Source organism: Spermophilus citellus (genome assembly GCF_964194105.1).
Source record: "Spermophilus citellus genome assembly, chromosome: 16".
Lineage (NCBI taxonomy): Eukaryota > Metazoa > Chordata > Mammalia > Rodentia > Sciuridae > Spermophilus > Spermophilus citellus.
Genome location: NC_138196.1, coordinates 61,064,373 through 61,089,621, shown reverse-complemented (window position 1 = coordinate 61,089,621; position 25,249 = coordinate 61,064,373). Strand labels below are relative to the sequence as shown.

The 25,249-nt window shown below is 32.3% G+C and overlaps 1 protein-coding gene across 2 annotated transcripts in view; it reads right to left on the bottom strand.

Annotated features, from left to right (window-relative positions):
- Positions 1–25,249, bottom strand: part of GLRA3 (glycine receptor alpha 3) — a gene marked incomplete at both ends in the record, with an annotated part of 168,968 nt that overhangs the window by 4,885 nt on the left and 138,834 nt on the right. Inside the window, 2 exons of one of the 2 annotated variants that reach the window (XM_081269727.1) lie at positions 7,429–7,473; positions 9,866–10,009. In XM_081269727.1, the coding sequence (XP_081125853.1) occupies positions 7,429–7,473; positions 9,866–10,009 (189 nt within the window). The remainder of the gene's footprint in view (positions 1–7,428; positions 7,474–9,865; positions 10,010–25,249) is intronic. The other variant, XM_081269726.1, reaches the window with a different exon arrangement.

The following is a 25,249-nucleotide window of genomic DNA, read 5'->3' as shown; positions in this document are numbered from 1 at the left end:
TAGATGGATATTGCAGGCTGACTGCTGTTTCTGCCCAATATAATATTTCAACAGTATCTCTACCATGCTGAATGTGGGGAAACTATTCAAGAGTTTATCAGGGCAAAGAAGGCAGGTGTGATTTTATAGATTTGAAGCATCTTGTGCTGTCTTTTAATCCCAATCTAAAACATATGCTAAATGTAGCATCCCTTCATGTGGGGAAGACAAAAATCATAATTTTCCTTCCTTCCCTAAGGAGGCTTGAATTATCCAGCATATTTTCACAACTTAATAAGAAACTGGTTCAGATCACTTGTCAGAAGTAAACTAACTAAGGATAAATGATTGTTTTTAAACTCACTGAGAAGAAAGGGAGTTTGGAAAATTTTAGTGGCACATGTGACTATGCAAGGATGGCCAATTAATCCAGGAATAAGCTAATCTGAGGCTACTAAAAAATTCACAAACATTAAAGGATGAATTGATATTTCTTCTGGACCCCTCAGTGAGAAAAACAACACGTAGCATAATTGAAATACGGTGCATTTGTTTTGGATTTGTATTATTCCCACTGTGTAAAATGACTAGATGACAGATTGAATTTGAAAAGTAAATAAGGGAAAACAGTGAGAGATGTGAGGTACATAGTAGCCCAAACTGTTCCTCTATGCCTTACAGTTCATTTATAGAGTTAAATATTACTAAAACATGTATACTGGAGTTTCTGGACAAGACTCAATAGTGTCATTTTAAGGTGACTACTAGGTTGCTAGAGTATAAAACTCTTGGATGTTGTGAACAGGTATAATCTATTTGAATGACAACCACTGGAATTTTCTTGAATTCTGGTAGAAATAGCCCCCAAGACTGAAATAATCTAAAGAGCATCACTTTGTACTTAGTCCTAAGATATCGAGCAGGTCATAGGTAATGTCAAGAAGTATGAGATAATAGTTGTTCTGTGTGTATGCAATAACATAGTCTAGGTCAGTCATGTTTCTCAAAGTGTGTTCAATCCCCAAAATCATTGGAAGGGGTTGATAAAATCTAGTTGACTGGATCTCAACTTCAGAGCTTCTTATTTATTATCATTTAGGTTGTCATAGGAATCTGCATTTCCAGTCAGCTCTCTGTTGATTACAATATACGATGAAGTTTTAGAAATAAATGTTTGTAAGAGGTCCAGTACTACCATATCAACCAACTTGAATTAGTAGTGATAGAGCATTTTTTGAATTCCTTTAGTACTTGTGAATTTATATTTTTATGTAACAGTTTGTGAAGAAAATATCCTGAAATGACTTTTGTATTAAGATATTATTTTATTTTGGAAGTAATTTATGTTTCCAAGTAATGTTTCCACAGCTATAAGTAAGTATCTATGTAAGGCTATTTATATGATATGTACCTTTATCCTTTTTAAAATCTACTAAAGGACCTAGTCATATATCAGAAAATAGACCTTGGACAATTATAAGTTTATAGTTTGGGTTAGAGCATTATTGTTTTAAAAAATGTATGAACTCTGATATTACTAACATATTATCAGTAGTTTTCTTATTGAATTTAAATTTGAAGAAAAAAACTTTCAATAAAATATGTGTGCTATAGGAAATAATTTTCTAACAAATAAATATATTCCAAATAAATTTTAGTTATTTTACATGACAACAAATAGATGATTCAAATGGAAAATCTGACACAAGATTGAAATGTAAAGTATAAATATTTTATTATGGTTAAACAATTTTATAGTTTCATCACTTACTACCAGAAGCCTAGAGCCTTGATTATCTTAATTTAACTTAACTCTCTGATTTCTGGTTTCTTTCTTTCTTTTTTTTTTTTTGTGTGTGGGTGTGGGGTTACTGGAGATTGAACTCAGGGGAACTTGACCACTGAGCTACATCCCCAGCCTATTTTGTATTTTATTTAGAGACAAGGTCTCATTGAGTTGCTTAGCACCTCACTTTTGCTGAAGCTGGCTTTGAACTCTCAATCCTCCTGCCTCATCATCCTGAGCCACCAGGACTATAGGCATGTAGTACTGCACCTGGCACTGACTTTTAGTTTCTTATTCCAGGAAAATATTATAGTATCTAGCAGGTTCTTTAAGGTGAGAGAAAATACATAAAGATCCTTACAAAGCACTCAAATTGTTGTTATTAATATTTTTGGTTATAATCATATTATTATGGAAATTGCATGAAGCATTAAAAGAAAATGCCAATAACAACTTGAATTATTTTACTATTAAATATTTTAAACTGATAAGAATCAAACTATACTAAAATATTATGTAAAATAGGACCATTCAATTGTCTGTTTCCAGAGGGCGCTGCAATTGCTCATTGTCACACTGAAAGGTGAACCAGTAGCACAAACATAAGAAGATCACTTCACCCTTCTAGCCCTACTGTCTTATTATTACAATAAATGTGTTTTGTCATATGGCTGCTAGAATTTTTTGTAAATTTAATTTATAAAACCAAGGTGCCTTTAATGTTTTAAATATGTTTTATGAAATAACATAAATATTTAAAGTATATAAATGAGATGAGTATGTGGAGTCATGATAGGGCTCTTTCAGAAACAGGTTCTCTTCTCTGTGGGATGGCAGTAAACCACACTCTGACAGGGCTTAATCTGTTCTCCTAGGCTGTCAGGGATGAAAGAGAACATGGGTCCCTGGACCACAAAGGTTTCAAGTGTTTTGTTTTGTTTTTAATGACTGGCTTCTTGGGATAGGTTTGAAAATTGCTCCTAAATCATAAAGAATGGAGGAAGTTTTTCTAGCAACTTATCAATATTATAATAATATTATTATTATATTGTTAAATTAGAAGATACATGGAATTATTTTATTACTAACCTAATTCTGTTTTTAATTCAGTCATAAAATTCATATTGGGTTCAGTCATAAAATTATCTTGTATTATGTATGCTTAGATATTCTTTATTCTGATTAGTGATATTCTTTATTCTGACTAGTACTCAAATATTTCTTTGGGGTAATTTGATTTTCTAAAAATATCTTCAGCTTAAAATCTGATGAACAGCATGTGAAAAAAGCAAGAAGCTAAAAATATTTACCTATATTTTTGATTCAAGAATACTCTGTATGTTAGGGAAAATTTAATGGTCATAAAATTAAGGCACTTTATAATTCAAAATATAGGTAATAAAAAGGTTCAATATAATTAACTAAAATGGACTGATAAAAATAGTAAAATTAAAGATACAGCCTATAAACCCAGAGGTAAACTCTCTTACTATGCTCTAAGCAAGTTAGAGTAGTAGGCAATGGAAAATATAAAAAGCCATTTAGTTACTGTACAAGTCTTTTAACAGGAAGACCTTTTTCAACTTTTTACATTTAAAACTGAGAAAAGCATGACAGTAATTATGCATCAGTACTACATTGTGAAACTTTCTAAGGGCATTTTCATTTACTTTAGAGAATTATGCCAAAGATGATTCATATAAATACATATGAAAATTTAGAAATGTTAGAAGATCAAAGGTAGATGTAGTCATTTGGTAGAATTGCTTCATCTCTGTCATTAAAATAATATATTAATATACAGGAGGTAAGAACTAATTTCCTATCCTGTACTTAGTCTTAAAAAAATCAAACAAAAGCCAAGAACAAAAAAAAATTACCTATGTATGAAAGTGGAGAAGACCTGAAAATTGCCATTGAGTGGTAAAACACTAAGAATTTAATACACCATGAAGTATTGATTGTGTGAATTGCTATAAGATATAACAGCATTAAATACATAATTTTTATTCTAATGTTTTTCCCTTAGTACCAACCTTTGGAACATTTATACATTTAAGATGCTAAGTAGATTACTCCAAAGATTTTATTGTGATTTTTTATAGCTTTATAGAGAAATGGAAATGGGAAAGTAATAGGGGAAGGAAACTAAGATATTAATTTCCACTTACATTATTTCAAAGTGTGTGGATCTAAAAAAATTGATGGTAAATATCATAGAGGCATATTTTTTTGGGAAGGATGATCATGTAGAAGAGTCTGAGATCAGCTGAAAAATGTGAATTAAAATTTCTTTTCTAAAACATTCAGTTTCATACATCTATACAAATTTCTGTATCATCTAAAAACCTAGTGCTTACAAATACAATTATAGATGAGATTAAAATTTTTATAATTAAAAGTCATTGTTAATATACAGTTTTTTGAAATCTAGCTCCATGGGAATTTTGCATTTATTATAGATGACATATAAATTATCAAAGAATTAGATAAGTTTATGCATGTCATATTAAACTTAGATTTAGAAATGGTTTGGAGGTTAATAAATAGAAGGTATAAGTTTTTAAAGCTGAATGTTTCAGGTCATATGAAAATGTAATACAAATATTTTAAAGGATATATGAGAATGAAATATTTTTTAAAATTCACATATCTACTTATAGTAAAATATGTTATATGTTCTGTCAGTGCCAACTCATTATTATAGAGTTATATAAGATTTTACACCTAATGGCAGATTCAAAATAATCTATATTTTAATTAACTTTGAAAAGGAAGTCACCATAATGCATTCAAACTTAGATTAAATAGAGATTATATTATTTTATCACATATTTTTCTGAGCAGGATTTCAGAAGGTATATGGTGCTAAGAAGTGGCTGTCTTTAATATAAACTCTAAATAGTTGTTTTTCAGGACATATTAAAATCTTACAATTTTTGTTGTATTTGAGAGGATACAATTTCAACCCCTGATGATCATTCATCTAGAATCATATTTTAATGCAAATTATTGAGAAATTACTTTTACTTTGATATGTATCAAAGAAATTTACAGGATATAATTTTATCTTTTGAAAGAAAATCTTAACTCTTAAAGAATAAATCATAAATTGATGTATAATGGAACTATTAAATAATTTAGTATAATAGATGCATGTTGTTTTCAACCATAAAGCCTCATCCTTTCAGCCAACAAAGTATATATGTATATTTGTATTGGTCATGAGACTATAGAACTGATGAAATCTGTAGGATAGAAAAATTATGCGTTATCCTTAGAAGTCATTATGATTTGTTTTAAAGTAAAACAGTATAAACACACAAGTAAATAATTATGTTTGAATACAGATTGTTAAGTTACATTCAATATCTTTATTTAAAAAGATACCTATTTTGCCTAGTAAAACATAAACTTGGTCATCACTTCCTAAATCTAGAACTAATGGTCCATTTCTATATCATTTTCATATATAAATAATAATTGATAAATGATAATAGGTAGGAAGACAGAAGTACTAGAATGTTGTGCAAATGTGTTTTCTCGGCAAACCATTGCACCATTACCTGGTAATGTGGATGAAGCTGCATGAAATGCATTAAAGCAATCCCATTTCATCCATATCTTTCAACAAATAACATGTTCACAACTGCTTTGTTGTCTTTATACGACTCCAGACTTAAGTAATGATATCATACATGAGAATAGTAACTTCTAGCCAAAATATTTTCTTATCATGCATACACCCACACATACACAGCACTGGAGATAGCATCCATGGGGGCATGGTGTAGTGGGTGAACAGCACACAGCAGGCTCTGACAGTGTGGGGTGGGGAAATTTGGATACAAGAGAAAACTTATTCTTTCACATTGGACAAAGGATTCCATGATACCTTAATAAAAAAGTGGAGTATTAAATTGTATGCAATGCCTAAGCAAAGGTTGAACCAAGTTAAAATTTCCTAGGACTACTGTTTGCATTAATGTAAGGTTACCTCTGTGACAAAATTTCTATAATGAGGCAATTTAATTTACTTTTCATATTCTAACAAATTAGAGTACTGAGGTAAATTTAGGTAAACCAATAGTCATGGAAATAAAGAGAAATAAAGAGTATACTCTTAATATTTATACTCGTTTTCACTGCAAAAGTTTAGATTGCTCAGATTGTTTCTAAGCAAATTATGTTGCTTGAACAAATGATAAATTCAGTCAGCTGAAAGGGTTGTTAATTTGAAAATAGTATTCAAAAAGTCAAAATAACCATTTTCAGATTTGCCCAATGCTAAGACTATTTTAAAAATAAACAGGTCATATGTTTTCGAATGAGTGTATTTCAATAACCGTATTGCTTCTTTTTAGAAAGCTATTCAGTGTCCATGAAGTAAGCCTAACTCTTTATCAGAGTTCTTTGTAAAGTCATAATTGATATAATTTATATCTTTCATTATGAAGTTTCTTTAGACATTAACTGTTTAGTAACTAGAGACATAATTATCTTGGTCTCCCAAAGAGACAAAGCATTCAGATAGATACAGATATGTAGATATATACATACATATATAAAAATAGTTTCTAATATATATTCTAATACATTTATATGTATGTACGAATAAGTGTTGCAAAAACTATATCTGTTATGCAAATTCCATACAATTAAAATTTTACAGTTAATAAAATCAAGAAAGATAATTTGAAATTATTCCTCAGAGACAAAAAACAAAAGGAAAAGTGGGAGTCTGGGATTCTAGGAAATAACGTAATTTTCAAAGCAAAGGAATAAATTTAGGTGATTATATATTATAAGAGATTTATTAAGTACAGTAATGCTAGTCTAGATATTCTTCAGTGAAATTGAGATTACTGTTATATTCATTTAACATTTTGTCTTTCACAGGGATTCTTAACTGGGGTGTATGTTAGACTCATCTGGGGAGCTACTTTTAGGTACACCTTACCCCAGAAATTTTAGTTTAGTAAACTAAACTATTTGTATATGAATCCCAGAATAAAATCCTGACTCTGGTAGATTTACATGTAATTACTGTAAGCTGTATTTTGGGTGCCCTAAAACCACATATGGGCCAATATTCTCTCTTCTCCATTACCCTTCTAAATATTTGGCCATTATACTTGGACAAGTTCTTTGTGATGTCTTTTTATTCAAAAACTTCAAAGGATGCTACTATTAAAACCAAATTGTTCATTTGCCTTAAGTAATTTCAATATTAAAAATGGATTCTAAAGTTATACAGACTGGATAGAGCATTCTTTGGTTTTATTTTGAGGTCACTTAAGCAGCTGCTTTTAGACATCATTTCTATAAATATGTTTCTCAATTTGAAATGAATTTTGTAGAATATATGATTATTGCAATATATATGACATTTCTCTTTAATATACATGTAAAATCATTTTGACCAAATAGCTCTGTTAATAAAATGAAGGATAATTTAAAAATATCCTTTTACCGAGCGAGGGAAGACAAGTGTAAAGTTCTTAGAAAAAGAGAATATACTTTTTTAGCTGATGGGAGATGGTGTTTGCTTGGCTTTAAGGGGCTGTGTTTCCCCACCAAACACTGCCTTGGTGCAGAATATGCTGTCTGCTTTTTACTGATGATCACATTCCTCTATTTTAGAGTTAAGAAAGTCAATTTACCGTGTCTGAGAAACGGTAAAACTTCTCCAATGCAAAAGCTTCTGTCTGTGGGAAGGTAAAGTGGACCAAGAGGGATTGAGAAACCAGAGAATCAAGTCATATATAATTAAATATAATTACACAATTGGTTTTAATCATATATACCATTTTAACAATAATATGTATCAATTAGTGAATTTCCACATATGTAAAGTATTTACCCCAAAGAATGAGTTGCACTTAAAATAACTATTTTTACATTAAATCTTAATTACATTTAATTACATTTGATCCTTGAATATTTCTGATAGTGTTTAGAAAATAATAAGGTATGAGTGTTTTTTGCATTTCAACATTTTCCCAGAATACTAATCACTGGAAAAATTAATCTCTGTATCTTTCTGTGAGCTAAAGAGTAAGAAGCATCATATATATAGTGCATATATTTGATGTATACCGTATATACACACATACATGTACATATATACATACATACATATACTGGGGATTGAATCCAGGGGTGCTTAACCACTGAGTCACATTCCCAGCCTTTTAAAAATGTTTTATTTAGATTACAGGGTCTGGCTGAGTTGCTATGTGCCTCAATACATTACTGAGGCTGGCTTTGAACTTGTGATCCTTCTGTCTCAGCCTCCTGAGCTGCTGGGATTACAGGCAGGCACCTCTTACATGTGGCAAAACTGAGTAAGAAGACACTTTAACAAGAATAATTTTTAAAAGGAAGAGCCAAAATTGAGTTTCTAAACTTGTGGTCTATTACATTATCTAGTGGATACTGTTGATTGTTGGATGTAGAATATGAACGAGCTCTCAGATTCTCCCTATTTAAACACAGTATGCCTAATATTTCTCATTTCTGGTGTTTGGATCACATGGCTGAAACATTGTAAAGTGAATAAGGAGGAGGAAGAATATATTGAGACAATAAAAATGGAGAATCAAATCATTAATGATATGAAAAATGTATATTGACTTAATTGTGGTAAATGATAGTAGTAGGGAAAATATCTGTCATTCACTGATAGGAAAGAGTTTCATCCATTGATATTGTTGATACAGCATTTGTCCTGTTAAGATGTTTCAGCAAGTGTGAAGAATCATTAGAGAAGGGGGAGGGGAAAGTAAGATAAAGGAAAAGTAAAGAACAAGGAGAAAATATAAGTAAATCAGGGAATGTGGAGAAAGAAGATAAAGAAAAGTTAATCTCCCTATCATAATATATTCAATATACAAATGAGATGCTTTTATTTTCATATAAATTGAAACAAATGTATGCTCTAGTTTTGTTGTCTGTCCAGTGCAATAATCTCCTGATGCTGCTGTTCTTTACTATGCAGCATGGGAATTTATTGGGTGTTTATTGGAACAGTGATAATTTTTGGAGGGCCAATTAGAAATGATCAAGTATTGGTTGAGAATATTTTTAGTGCTGAGAGGTTAAAGCTTAGTGCTTTAAAAAAGTTTAGTATATAATCAGTAATTCAGAAACCATCAAATCTTAAAAATTCATGCCATATGAACCAGATGGTTATCCTTAGGTTTTATCTTTTGACTGAAATATTCCAGTGTATTGGATCCTGGCTATAATTATACGTCACTTCAACAGTATTTTATTGCTTTAAACGTCCATTTGCTTTTAAAATATCTGTTGGTACATTTTAATTAGAAGAAGTAAACTCATCCATTTGCTGTCAAGAGAAACTCTCTCTTACAGAGAAAGGTTGATAAAAACCATGTACTTTTAAAGGGAGATGCCACAACAGGTCCTAATAGAGGGGAGCAACGCTGCTCTGTACATACAAATCCATTTAGGTTATTTCTACAATTTCTATGGCCTCCTAAAGGTGTTATAAATAATTTTTTTCCTGGAATCATCTCTAATCATATGATAGTAAGGTAAAGATTGCACTTTATTGTGTTTCCCATAGAGTTTCAGAAGAAATATCTTAAGAACATAAAATATAAATGAAAAATAGACTACATAGTTTTGTGTGAATTTAACATCATGGTGTTATTAAATAAGTAATATTTTATGGAAACAAGGAATTAGCTCAGAAAAAAGCAGCAACTTTATTTGATTTGATGACTTGCATCAAGTAAAACAAATAAAACAATTGAATATTTCAAGTAAGAGATTATGTATTTCACAAATTGAAGCAAGGAAACAAACAAAAAACAGTATTATTCCTGAAAGTACATTGGGAAGTTGATAAAGCTCTCGAGTTACCAGATATTCTGTTTAAAGTATAGCTAGGTGTCATAATTTTCTTCCTGAAGTGAATTTTGACATTTTTAGTTTCAAGTGGACAAAACAAAGAATATCATATCATTTAGTCCCCAGTCCCAATTTTCTTCCTGTACATTTCCATTAAATATAACAAATTTACTTTCCAATAAAACTGATATACAACCAAACCCAATATATTCAATTACTTACCTTATTCTTTCTCTTTCGTTGAAATCGCAGCAGTTCTTTGTGCTGTCTTGATACAAAATTTACAGCTGCATACTCCAGAAGTGCTGAAAACACAAAAAGGAGGCATACTGCCATCCAAATGTCAATAGCTTTGACATATGAAACCTAGCCAAGAGAAAAAGCGAAAGTGAGCATATTGATTTATATTTTTATTTCTTTTGAGAACAAAATGATTTTTAATGATTTTAAACATTATTTATGTATCAGTTTGGAAAAAAAGAAATTTCAACAGTTTTTTCTTAATAATTGATCAGGTATTAATTTTTGCAAATTTTAAATGTTAATCATAGTTTTAAAACTTGTACTGGGGCTGGAGTTGTGGCTCAGTGGTAGAGCACTTGCCTAGCATGTGTGAGACACTGGGTTCGATTCTCAGCACTGCATATAAAGAAATGAATAAAAAAATGTTTATCAACATTTAAAAAATATTTAAAGAAAAACTTGTACTGAGGCAGGAGGATGGCAAGCTGGAGGCTAACCTTGGCAACTCATTGAAACACTAAACAATTTAGTGAGACCTTGTCTCAAAATACAAAATAAAAAGGGCTGGGGATGTAGCTCAGTGTTAGAGTGTTCCTGGATTCAATGCCCAGTACCTCAAGAAAAAAAATAACAAAAACAAAAGACCCGTGTGTGTGTGTGTGTGTGTGTGTGTGTGTGTGTGTATTTAAATTAGGCATTTGTCTAAACATAAGATAAAAGGAAAGAAGAGATAAAATTTTTCCCTTAGAGCAGTATAATGCTTGGAGTAGAAGTAACATTGAAACATGGATAACAATGTGTGACTTTTTACTTTCATTTTTAATAGAAAATTTTATATTTTATAATCTTATTCATAAATTCTGTTAAATTTCTTTTATTGCATTTATAAGTGGTTAATAGATGGCTATTTGGTACCAATTTTGAAATATTTTTATAGAATATTATTTGAATAGCAAAAAGAATTCCAAGTTTCTCAGTTGTTAACATCTGACTACTTTTTTTCATGATACGTGGTGCCTATACATATAAATGCTATGTAGTATATATAATGTTTTCCCCAGGCTGAATTATTTAACTATATTTTGCAGACATGGTACCACACACTAAACAAACTAACTGGTTAGTATTGATAGAATATGACTATCTCATCCTAACATCCCATCCTCATTTTACCAGTTGCCTTAATAATGCCATTTTTTATTTTAAAAAGTTTATTTTAGCCTTCAATATGGAATATTTATTTGCTCAGTCTTTCCTTGCTTTTTGTAACATTGGAATTTTTGATGAATAAAGGCCAGTTAGGGTGAAGCTAAATTGTAGTGTTTTCATTTTAGATTTGCCTTTTTTTTTTTTTTTAAGTCGGACTCTCTCACTAGTGATGCCCTATTCTTCATTGTGTATCATATCAGGAGGCACAAAATATTGATCAGTTGGTTAAGGTGATATCTGCCAGGTTTCTGTACAATAAAATTACTAATTTTCCCATGTGTAAGGATTGCTTTGAAATTATGCAAATTTTGGGCCATGGGTAGAGCTCAGTTGTAAAGTACATACTTTAGCATCTGGGCGGCCCTTGATTCAGTCCCCACCACCAAAAAGAAAAGAGAAGCCATTGTTAACTTTCTCATACCAGATTTCACATTCATTGATGATTTTTGTTTGAATTATTACATTGATACCAAATGGTGGTTTTCTAATTTCATCATTCATCTACATTTATTTCTACTGTAAGAAAAGTTCCTGTCTCTTACATGTATCCGTTTGCTATTTTATTTATTTATATTAGTATAAACTTTTGGATACCCATTTTATTCATCATTATTTATTTTGATGCTCACATCCCAGATTGGAATCCCTAAATTTTAAGGCATATCTATTTGACAAATTTCCTTCATTATTTTAGCATTTTCTTGCTTTCCCACAAAAGATATTACTTGTTTTTTAATCTCAGTCTTTGAATCAACCCTTTCTTTGAGGAACCCTTCTTTACTGGAAATCAATTTAAGAACTATATGTGGGTTTGTTCATTGTTTCTTGGATGACATTGCTTCTCTTAGTGAACAGAAGTAGGAAACAGACACACACACACACACACACACACACACACACACACCCCATAGCATCTATACCAATCTCTCTCTCTCCCTTACACACACACAACACACACACACACCATAGCATATCTATATCTATCTCACTTCCTATCTATCTACCTATGTATTATCCATTTGTCATCAAACATGAACTCATACTAGTGTCTTATTCTAAGTCAATTCCACCAGGTTCTTTTATCCTTTACCTTTTCTATTATGTAACACTTTAAACAGAGAAACTTGGCATTTGTTACCCTCAACATATACTTGTTCGTTCATACTGTGTGTAATATCTCAGTTTTTCTGACCATCATCTCAGCCTGCTCCATCTTGACCAGAGTTGCTTCTTTCATCTAAGTTCCATCCCTAAAGTTTCCTTGTCTTTTTCCTAATTACTGCTTTACCCTGTGCATCATCCCTGGCAGTTTGGCTGTACCTTTTACCCTGCTTTTTTTTTCTTTAAAATTTGTTCCAATTAGTTATACATGACAGCAAAATGCATTTTGATTCATTGTACACAAACGGAGTATAACTTTTCATTTTTGTGGTTATACATGATGTAGAGTCACACCATTTGTGCAATCATACATGTACTTAGCATAATGATGACCTTCTCATTCCACCATCTTTCTTACCCCCATGCCCTTACCCCTCTTCTCACTCCCCTCTGCCCAATGCAAATTTCTTCCATTCTTCCCCTGCCCACCCCCTAATATTGGATTAGCATCCACACATTAGAGAAAACATGTGGCTTTTTGTTTTTTGGAATTGGCTTATTTAACTTAGCAAGATATCCTCCATCTCCATCTATTTTCCTGCAAATGCCATAATTTTATTCTCTTTTAATGCTGAGTAATATTCCACTGTAAATATATACCACAGTTTCTTTATCCATTCATCTGTTGAAGGGCATCTAGGTTGGTTCCACATTTTACCTATTGTGAATTGAGGCGCTATAAACATTGATGTGATTGCATCACTGTAATATGCTGATTTTAAGTCCTTTGGGTATAGACAGAGGAGTTGAATAGCTGGGTCAAATGGTGTTTTCATTCCAAGTTTTCTGAGGAATCTCCATACCACTTTTCAGAGTGGTTGTACCCATTTGCAGTCCCAACACTAATGTATGAGTGTACATTTTCCCTCACATCCTCTCGAACACTTATTGTTTGTGTTCTTGATAATTGCCATTCTGACTAGCATGAGATAAAATCTTAGAGTAGTGTTGATTTGCATTTTTCTAATTACTAGAGACATTGAAATGTTTTTCATATATTGGTTGATCAATTTTATATCTTCTGAGAAGTGTCTGTTTAGTTCCTTAGCTCATTTATTGATTTAGTTTTTTTTTTTTTTTGGTGTTAAGTTTTTTGAGATCTTTATATATCCTAGAGATTAGTGTTCTATCTGATGTGCATGTGGTAAAGATTTTCTCCCACTCTGTAGACTCTCTCTTCATATTATTGATTGTTTCCTTTTCTGAGAAGAAGCTTTTTAGTTTGAAATCGTCCCATTTATTCTTAATTTTATTTCTTGCACTTTAGGAGTCTTGTTAAGGAAGTTGGAACCTATATGACATGATGAAGATTTGGGACTACTTTTTCTTCTAATAGGTGCAGGGTTTCTGGTCTAATTCCTAGGTCCTTAACCACTTTGAGTTGAGTTTTGTGCATGGTGAGAGATAATGGGTTTGATTTCATTTTGCTGCAAATAGATTTCCAGTTTTCCCAGTACCATTGTTGAAGAGGCTATCTTTTCTCCAATGAATGTTTTGGCATCGTTGTCTAGTATGAGATAACTGTATTTATGTGTATTTGTCTCTGTGTCTTCTATTCTATAATATTGTCGTCTACTTTGGTGCCAATGCCATGCTGTTTATTGTTACTATAGCTCTATAGTATAACTTAAGGTCTAGTATTGTGATGCAGATTTAATGCAATTTCTATTAAAATCCCAGTGACATTCTTTATAGAACTAGAAAAAGCAATTATGAAATTTATTTGGAAAAATAAGAGATCTGGAATAGCCAAGGCAGTCCTTAGCAAGAAAAGTGAAGCAGGAGGTATCACAATACCAGATTGATCAATTGATCTGTATTTATCTATTTATTTTTCTTAATTTCTGAAACACACAGGGAAAAGGTAGGAAGAAAGGAGAAGAGTAAAAATAAGAAGCTCATAATTTCTACACATTTACATATATCTAAATCCTTTGGAAGGGGGAATTCAGTAAGTTTCATGAAACTATTTTAATACTCTTCTGAGGTTAATGGAAGAGTGATTTGAGGTTTTAGTTGAACAAATATCTCTGAATATGCTATTGGTTCAAGGTTGAAATTTTTCTTTGAATATTAGTTTTCTCTTTTATCTTGTGTATGAATGTGTGTGTGTGTACATTCCAAAATTAAGATGCTATACTGTGCAAGCAGTGTCACCAAAAGCATTACATTGTTGAGCAAGTGAGTAAGCATGAGATAATTCATTTTGTTGAATACTTTAATATAGCCAGTAGATGTAGAAAATTCTGTCATTTTTCAAGAATTTGAAATAAGGGATATATATATATATATATATATATATATATATACACACACACACACACACACACACACACACACACACATATATATATAAATTAAATATTAAAGATAAATAGGAAGAAAAAACATTATATTAAAAAAATACACACACACACATATATGTATTTGTATGGAGTTATTTTTTGTTTTGTTTTCTTTTAACCCAGAAACCTGCTTCACTATAATAAGAATAATATTTCTTTCCCAAGAAGATTTATATCTACATGAGCAAAACATGAGGCTAGGTTTGAGGAAAGATATTCTACTTTCTTGGACCAAGCATATAGTTGTCTTAAGGATCTGAACCCTGCTTTTTGGAAACTTCCCTGTTTTTATGCTGTTTGTATGATGTGTTTTTTATTCCTATTTATCTTTAATATTTAATGTAGTTATTTTTTTAATGAGAGTCAAATTTAGGTAGTGTTGTTAAAGGATAAATAGCTGAACATTTGGGAGAAAGTTATGGTTTAGGGAGTAATAAATAAATTAGGGAAAAACTTTCCCCCTTTTCCCAGCTGGCCCTTCAGGTCTCAGGATAGACTTTGCCCACATCTGATTTAGAATTCCATATACTTTCACTTAATTAATGTGTTACCTTAACACATTGCATGGTTACTCCTTATTTCTTGTTTTCCTTGATGGCAGATGGCATTTTGTTTTGTTCACCAATACAGCAGTATTTCACATGTGTATATATATTTGCTGAGTAAATGGGCATGAGTGAAGGTATCAAATTTTAAAATGTAGGGGGAAGAGTGATTCAGAAATGAGTCATAAGGAAATTCAGTTTTTGGAGCAATTTTGTTAATACTTTGGTTTGGATTAATTTTATCTTTTTTACAAAGAGTTCATTTTTTTGACAATGGTGTCAACTTACATAAGAAGCATTTCCTGCTGTATCAGAAGTGTCACTTCTGTTGTTCATAGTGGTCTCTACTGAGCAAGAGCAGTGAATCCCTGTTTTATTCCAATGTTGTGTTGTGTCCATCTGTTTGCAAAGTGTAGATTTAGATCTCATAAATTTTGCAATTTTGCGGAAATTTCCAGCAGCCTCCAAATATATGCTTTATAAGAAGATGTAATGCAGCCTTTAAAGACACTGCCATTCCTGGAAGAATGTAACTCATAAAGTATGTGCATGTTCTTTAACAACCTAAATTGATAATGACATGTACCAGAGAATAAATGAGATAAATAATTTCCAAATTCATTCAGTGACTCTTTTCAGTGGCAATACAACATATGAAAACACTTGTGTCTTCCAGAATTTTAATTGTGGACAGCTCTTGAGTTTTAAAGTCTTGCTTTTCTCATCATTTGAGCCTCTTCCCTAAATTTCACTTTTCTTTACTGTCCTAGCTGCCCTTCCAAGTAAACATAGAACCTGGCAGCTTCTATGTTTGGTACCTTAGGGCAGGTAACTTTAAAATAAAGACAGAATTTCTTACTCTTAACTACACAGTGTAGTCCTCGTGTGATTCATGATTTCTAACTTTTCTTACTCCTTATTGCCCAGTTTCCTTTGAGACAGTATTAATCCAATTTGTGCATCTTTCTGGATCCTCTTGTCAATAGTCCCATTATCCACTCTGTGGTTGGGATACTAATTCTAATTTAGGGAATAGTCTCACCTCAGTATTCTCCTTCAATACAAGAATCTGGAGGTAAAACCTTCATCTACCACCCCCCCAATGACACAATCTGGTGATCATAGGAGAATTCAAGCTATGATACTATACATTCAACGAACAACACCAACATCTTCCTATCTTGAAACAACATAGGGTTATTTTTCTCTCATGTTCCTAGTCAGCTTTGGGTCACATCGTGACTATGGAGTTGTGTTGTCATTGTAGTGCTCATTCATGATACAACAGCAGAGGAAAGCAGGAAACTGGTGGGTCTCATGTTTGGCAATAAATTTTTCTAGACTAGAAGTGGCACAGGTCTGCTCAAGATTCATCAGCCAAGACTGAAAAGAACATGCCTGTAAGCATGGAATGCATGTAACTAGTTAGCTACACTGCCTATCTCTCCTTTTGATAGGCGACAGACACAGATGCCAGTGGTGATGAGGTGAAGGGAATAATTCTATATAATGGGCCCACTGTGCTGACCTGCACATGATTTCTTTCCAAGAATCGATTTGCATGCAGCCCTATCTAGCTTAAGTGGACAGGATATGTCACATTCTTTGGCAAACTACCTGTTATCTGCATGAAAAATGCAAACCTGAAATAATGTCCAAAAGAGGAACCCAAGTTACCCTGAAGGGATGGACTTTCATGACCTTTTTCACAGACCAGATCAGGAAACTCAAGGAAATGAGGAAAAATCTGTAGGAATTTATGGTTAAGAATCCAGTTGGATTCCTAGAGTTGTCATACACAACAGGGACTTGAAAGTCTTATGTTATTTTGTTGTTAGTCAGAAGTCAAGAAATGGATCTGGTTAGGACTCTTTGAAAACTTTCCAGGGAACCTCCCCTGCCACCCCCAAAAATGGAGGAAAGGAAAGGAGTACTATCTCTCTCCTCTCTGACAGGACCTACCCTGTCCCTTGAGAGTGTTTCCTTTTACTATTTCCCATCCTTTGTAATAAATTCATTGCCTGTTACTCTGAGCGACATATCTGATGTCTTTCTCACTTGATCATAAGAATTGGGATTTGAAAGAGTAAGGCTGGGGGGGGTGCTTTGTGTTGCCTCAGTTTCCCAGAAGGCTCCAATCCTATGACACTTTCATTGATCACATCAGACTACTTTGTACATTTATTTTTGCATCAATCTCCTGAAGTTATTTGGTTTTTGTGCTTTCTGATCCAGAGGAATTGCTAGGTTGCTTATATCTCATGTGTCCTTCATAAATAAATTTATACTTATGTAAGATTTCAGTATGAGCCAGGTTCAGTGACCCATGCAGGTAGTCCTAGCAGCTCAGGAGACTGAGGTTCAAAAGTTCAAAGGCTCTAAGCAACTTAGTGAGATACTGTCACAAAAAATAAAAAGGGCTGGGGATGTGATTTAGTGGTTGAGTGCCCCTGGGTTCAACCTCTGCCCACCTCTCCCCCCCGCCACCCCCAGAAATATTTCAATATGATTATTTTATAGCAACAATTTTAAATTATATTCCTCAGCAATAAAATTGGTTGAGCTATATCTTAGGTATGGCACTCTAAATTGTGGTTGAGAAGCCTGCCAAGATGCACACCTTTACCTTGGCTCACACAATAGGTAGTTAAAAGGATTGTCTCAGGACCAGTAAATTCCTATGCTACAGCTCATGGATAACAGTGCATTAGATGTAGCTTACTAAATTATAATACATGCTACATTAATCAGAGGTTTCTAGAAATAGATACTTAAATGTATTTATAAAGAGTGTAGCTTAAACTTAAGAAATTGATTAAACTGGAACCTGGGTGTTTGAATCAGTAAAACCTCATATAAACTTATGTGTAGAAACTTTATAAGGTAAATTTCAAGGGATTCCCTGCCCTCAAATTCTTTGTTGGTGTATTATAATTGTAAGTAATAGTGGGATTCATTATTACAAGCACATTTTTAAGAGTAATTATTTTGTCATTTTTTCTCAATCCAAATTTGCTTTTTATTTGACAAAGATGTATTAAGAACATCACAGTATATGCTTTTTTAAATTTAATTATTTTTAGTTGTAGATGGACATAATACCTTTATTTTGTTTGTTTATTTTTTTATGTGGTGCTGAAAATCAAACCCAGTGCCTCACATAGCTAGGTGAGTGGTCTACTACTGATCCACAATCCCAGCCCAGTATGTGCTTTTGAGTAGCTAAAATAGCCCTTTGAATAGAATAATTTGTTCTTCCTTTGGGTAATCAGTTGTGGTAAATTCCCCCAGTTCCTCAGAAATGTCAAGTAAATGGTGAATGATTTTGTCTGCGGAATGGCAGATGATTCAAGCATACAGATAAATGTTTTTCCTCTGAACTAAATGAAATCTCTCTGCTTGTGTCATGACTTATTTTATGAGTTTTTTTTTTATCTCTATGACTTTTTTCATTTAATTTTTTATTACTTACATCCAAATCGGAGTACCATCCTACATTTTTCTCTGGTGCAAATTCATATGTAAGAAGTTTACATTCTATAATGTTTATAGAAAAAAATATATTCATCTCAAAAGGAGCATGAATATTATTTAAGACATAAACCCAGAGAGAAATAAATTAGAACAAAGGAAAAAAATAAACAATGCTTAAAAAAAAACAGACATTAGAGTATAATGATATTGAAAAGGCAAAAGGAGAAAAACCAGGCATTAAGTAATGAATCACACAGCATGGAATATTGTGAGCTTTGACATTCTGACATTTATCACCCTAGAGGGTGACTCACAACAGTCCCCTTGATGTCACATTCATACTGATTGTGATACTCATAAGCTATAGTAAATGAATGATGCTTCTACCACAATATTTTCCACATAAAGAATCTTACATTAAGAGAAAATGCAACAGAGAATCATATCACATAACAGCTCCATTATTTCTAACAAGATGAGGTTGATTAATCTTTCCATTCACTAGACAGGAAAAGTACAACCAAACAGCTAAAGGATTTTGAAGGATTTTGTCACACATTAATCTCCGACTCCCATTTCAGTTATTGGAGTTTTACTATTATCTCTTCTATAGGATATGATTCTTATGTTTAACATGTGAAACTGTAAAATAAATCTAGATGTCACTAGAAATGCTTCTTAGGTTCATTTTGTTAGACTTAACTGGCATTTCTTAATACATTATCTTTTTTGAACTACTTAAATTGTATTTGTGACTTCTTTGCATTTTCAAAATGGAGATTTTGTATTTCTGTAACATCATCTTTATTTTAATCAAAATATCTCCCTATTTCTTTATAGGGAGAGGTATATAAGCCTAAAAGCTTTATTTATAAATAAATTCCCAACTGGAATCATGAAGATAGATAAAGCCTGTGAGGTTTTTTTTAAACACTCTTATTGGGACCAAGTCTTTATCTTCCACTGGCAAAGAGATAGTTTTTTAATATTGCTTTTTAGTTGTAGATGAATACAATATCTTTATTTTATTTATTTTTATGTTGTGTTGAGTATTAAACCCAGTGTGTCACACATGCAAGATCAGTTCTCTACCACTGAGCCACAGCTCTAGCCCAAAGGGATAGTTTTACATCTTTAAAAAAAATCTTTTAGGGAGTTCATAGTATGATTATAGGATACAGTAAATGGAGTTAAATAGCAGTAAAGGGAGTTAAAGACATTGTTTAGATAAAATAGTCTCAAAATTGCATACAGCTTTTGCTTTTAAGTTCAGTTTGATGCCAAAGCTGTTGTATAATGCTGTCTTTTACAACCTGTTGTATAATGCTGTCTTTTACAAACCTTGTGATTTTTCTTTAAACTTTAAGAATTTATGTACCAGCTGTGTGTCTTATGTCAAGTACAAAGAAGATACTTGATAATTGTTAATTTTTCAGCTTAATGACAGTTAGTAAGTCTAGTAAATGTAGGAAGATGAAATGTGGAACCAGAGATATTCATCATTTCTATTCTTCTTAGCATAGGGCTGACACATGTTTAAGAATTATCTGCTTACATAATAATCAGATTTTGTATTAATCATAAAATTAGATGGTTTTATATGCATTGTATATTGTGGTTTTAGTAAAAATTATGAATAAAGAATCCTTTTATTTTCTGTGCCTTTTTTCCTAAATAAGTATATAAAATGACACTATTTTTATGATCCATAAAATTTAAAAAATTTAATAAAGTATATTACTTACATTCAAATATAATCCAATAATCATAATGATGAATTTACTTATTAAATATATTGTCACAATAATAAAGTAGAAATGAAACCATTATATCTGTACTGATCTTGATTGAAGGGATCTCAGTTAAACATATTTGGAGTAGATATTAGAAGTTGTATTTAAATGGTGAGCACAAAGGTATTACTGATAGTAATGGCAATTCATTGCCACATTATTGGGAAAGCCCAATTACTATGCAGTTCTTCTAACCCTATTTAGTTGCGTAATTTCAAACCTATGCAACTTCCTCTTTTTAAAACTACAGGGTATATTTTTTGAGAAAAAGAGAATGTTATATTTATTAATTAGATAAAGCACAGTAGTGCAATGTGCTTCAATTTTCTTCCCATCCCCTATCTTTTCCATATAATCAATCCCAATTATAGATCTTTGTACCAACATAATCATGATATGAAAACATATTAACTTTTTACTTTTCACTTTTTGATAGTTGTAATCACTTCCTTAATTGGTGATGAGAGCTATCTTTATTATATTTTCTAAGATCTATTGTTTTTATTGTACTATAAGGTAGATAAATGCAAACTTTAAATTCTTTGTTCATTAATTTGGTGGTACTCTAGCAAAAAATATGGTTTAGCACAATTAAAGAATAATTCAGTTGCTTGCTTTTGAAGTTAAGGCTAAACACTAAGTAAATATTTTAAAAGCTCACATTGTCTTTATATGTCACCATAATGCTCACTGAGTAGGCACATTTTATGTACTGATTTGGGCTCTGAAGAAAGAAATATGTAAAGAGCAGTTTTCCCCCCTCAGAAAGCTACTCTGGTGGGTTTCACAGGTAAATTGAATGGGGAAAATTAAGAGAAATTGAGATATAAGGTTCTGTTTATTGTTGAGGATAAACATCTTTAAGTGCAGAATTTGCAATTTGCATAGGCTTCAGGTTTCTAACAGTCTGTGAACTAATTAATTAGTCTTGTTTGAAATTTCAAGTTCTCCTGATTTTTCAGTGTTTAAAGTTATATTCTGAAGAAGATGGGCAAAGTGTTAGAGGCAGAGTGAGAAAAATCCAAATACAATCTCCCCAGGATTTCTCCCTCTTTTCATCTTCATACTTTCATCCCTCTTGTTTTCTTGAGTTCTTACTAATAAGCCAGAGAGTGGCCTAAGAAAGGAGACAGAAAGGTTTAACAAATCATTGCCTTATAATAGAAGATAAGATTATTTGTTTACATTTCTTTCTTGCTTTCCTGCACTCCTCTGTGGGAGACCAACCTTACATGTGACTGAGTCACACTCCCCGGCTGGGTGCTGAGGTACTCAGTTGCAGACATGTGGCAGAGCTTTCCCCACCATTCTTGGGTTCCAGGGTCAGTGTCTCCTGCTTGGGTGTGTCTTGCTACAGCCCCATGGATGGAGTCATGCTCATCTGTTCCTTTGTGATATAACCCCTTGCCCTGTTAAGGATAGACTCTTCCATGGAAGTGCCTTGTGTGTGTCCCCTTCTCTTACTGTGCCCTTGGGTGTGGCCTACCCAGGTGTCAGTCAACCTGCTGACAGTGGACATCATGAAGATAGATTCAGCCCCCTGAAACCTGACCCCTTGCCTCATTTGAATAGCTTCTCCTCAATAAAAGGGGCCAGCGCTCCTCCAAGGAAAGAACATATTACTAATACCTATAGGTTCCAAATAGGAGACACTCCACAGACCTGAATCACTCCCCACTCTAGATCCACACGCACTCTTAATTCATCCCGTATCAGGCAACTCAGAAAAGACACAGGCAACTCATAGGCCTTTGAGCAAGAATAATTTAAGTCATTGAGGACTATTGGGGACTATTTTTTTATGCTGAATAATTGCATTGAAACTGAGCTGAAACAGCCTCCAATATCAAGAATCTTTTGATATACTGTGTGAAAGGCTAGGATTTGGATGAACATTGAATTCAGAGATTTTCCACCCCTGCCCAGTTCATATCTGGGTATGTGAATGTGTGTGATGTGTACAATGTATATATATGTATGTATATGCATACACATCTATCAAACGTGCGTCTCATGTTGTTATAATAGATATGAAATTTATTTTCAAAAGACTAAATTTGTGAGTACATGGAGATACTTAATGTACTTCTGCAAGTGATGCAAAACAGCAAACATGTACCAAAGCTGGTCCTGAAATGGGATGGAGACAAGGGATGAGGGTAGGTCTCAAACAGGAATTAATTATAAGTTCTGCCTCTTCTGATTTTTCATACAGAAGTCAGAGCGATTGCTCCTTTTAAAATACTTCAGTAGCCTACCACTGCACCCAAAATAAACAGTCATTATCAAGGAATAAAGCTTTCTATAATATGGTTCTATAACTGCTGCCACTTTTTCTGACTTGATTCAAGCACATAGTATAAGAAAGTGCTCCTAACTAGCAATAGGATGCATGTTACCCTCTTCTGAACACTTGATGCAGGAACTGCAGAAATGCAAAATAACTATAAGTTCTAAAAATGAATGTATCACAGTACTCTTCTTGCTTTGGACTGTGACATACATGCTTGATTTATTATGACACTTTAGAGATCAATGCAATAGAATATATCAGAGAGAATCTCAGCTCTGTAGTTCTTGAGCTGGTTAAAGTATTCTTAGAGATTTTCTCCTGAGTCTTATTTGGCTGATTTCTACACTTCTCCTATTCTAAAGGAGATGTACAGGTCTGTAGATCTTCTGTTGGATGAGAAGAAACATTAAGCAGTTATCATAAACTAAAGATTTATTTATTTTTTCATCCTATGTTTGAAAATGTTCTTTTTCCTAAACTTAATTTTGTTTACCTACTTGCTAGAATTCGTCAGTAAGCAAATGGTGAATGTTTCTGTAACAAGAGTTTCAGGTGTTTGCATGTTCTTTTGTGATATTGAGAGCAGTTGATGTTAAGGTACATTGTTTTAGATACTTTTTTACCTAAAGAGTTGAGCCCTGAAAAAAAAAAAGAAAGAAAGAAAAGAAAAGAAAAGAAAAATCAAAGAATCAGGAGTGGATTTTTTTAAGAGATTTTTCTGCTCTTTTGAACAGTCTCAACCAATATATTCATACATTTTGTTTATCCCGGGTCTTCAGAATTTGTCTTCCTGAATTCTAATGTGCGTAATTAAATATGCTCAACCAGTCATGTCTTAACTGTCACAAAGTTGAAGATAGTGCGGTCACCTTTTGTTAAAATAGCACTTTCCAATCAGTTCTTTTTGTAGGTGAGAGTTAAGTCTGTCATCACATTTGTAGTGGTCATTATCTCTATGCTCCAAAAGGTGGAAAGGTTATTTATGTATGTGTGTGTATTTAATTGAATTCATGGTTGAAAATTGATTCCTTCCCTGAGATCTTGATAAAATTAATGCCTTTTTAAAAATTCTCTTTCTTGAGAAAAGTGTGAAGTTGTCTCAGACATTTCATTTCCTTTTTTTTTCTAAAACTTGTATGCCTGTTGTGCCTTTTTTATTTGCTTTCTTCCTTTTGCTTTTGCTACTCAGAGCTATACGTGTCTAGTCCTACCTTACTCTTTGTGTGAATGCCTTTATGCTGTGCTAACAGCTGTAGATTCCTGAAATGGAGCATTTTCCTCTCTTCTTTTAGTTGACAACTTACAAAACAAATGAGTTTACATTTCTGTTTGGCTCATGAAGATCAATGAGTAAATTTCCTTTAAAAATAGAGTATGCAATTTTAACAGTTACATATGTAAATAAACATTGAGGTTTAATTTATTCCTAGGAACAGATTTATAATTTTCATCTGGACAATATTTTAAACAAGTTGACATGGCCATTTTAAAAATACAATTAAGTATTAATAAAAGTAGATGCTATTTTGAAAGACAATTATTAAGTCATAGGTTATGTAAGCCTTGTCAAATATCAAGTTTTCTAACATTTTTAATAATAAAGTAGCTTGTGGCCAACATTATTTATTTAGGTGTCTTACCATAATAAATCTAATCATGGAATACAATTCATAGTAAAGACTAAGGGAACATGACAGTACATTTATAATTTACTTGGAGTAGCAAGCAGATAGCATCAACTGCATAAGAAAAGTGAACATAATTTTCTTACATTGAAGTACAGTGTTTTAATGAAAATAAATAATGAAGCTTCTTAGAAGCTTTGTGAGATTCCTCAATTTAGATAATAGATATTTCTTTGATTTTGTTTTAGAGGAAATATTTATATTTCTATGAAGATAAATGGTTGTAAACAGTTTCCTATACTGTGTTTTAGTACATTTTAACAAGAGAAGTATTGAGTCTTTTGTGTACCTCACTGAGGAAATAGCTTCATTTTAATTCTGACTCTTTAGCATGGACTAAAATCATGGAATGGATAAGATCTCCTGTCTGTTTACCAATGGCTACCTACGAGCCAGGGTGGAATGGAGCCCACAAAAATGATACCATACTTGGCCCCACTATGGGCACTCTAATATAATGTTTATAGAAGTATAACTGCTATAATGCTTCTCTGAAGCTAAATTTGGCAACACAAATTAATGCATTCAGCTATAAGTGCAACAATTCCCATTCTAATTATGTATTTAAAAAATAACATGAAGTATACTTAAAGCTAGGTATCCATGTGTTATGTCTGTTTATACACACATACATATATATGTATAGTCATGTATATAATATTTATTATATGAATAATAATCACTGTGTTAGTTCTAGGAGTAAGTAAATGATGATACATCTATACAATGGAGTACTATGTCACCTTTTAAAATTACAGTATTATTCAACTTAAATAAATGTTTATGTATTTCTAAGTATTTAAAAATCTACACATACAAAGAATTTCATAGTGTGTAATATTACTGTTGATGTTTAAA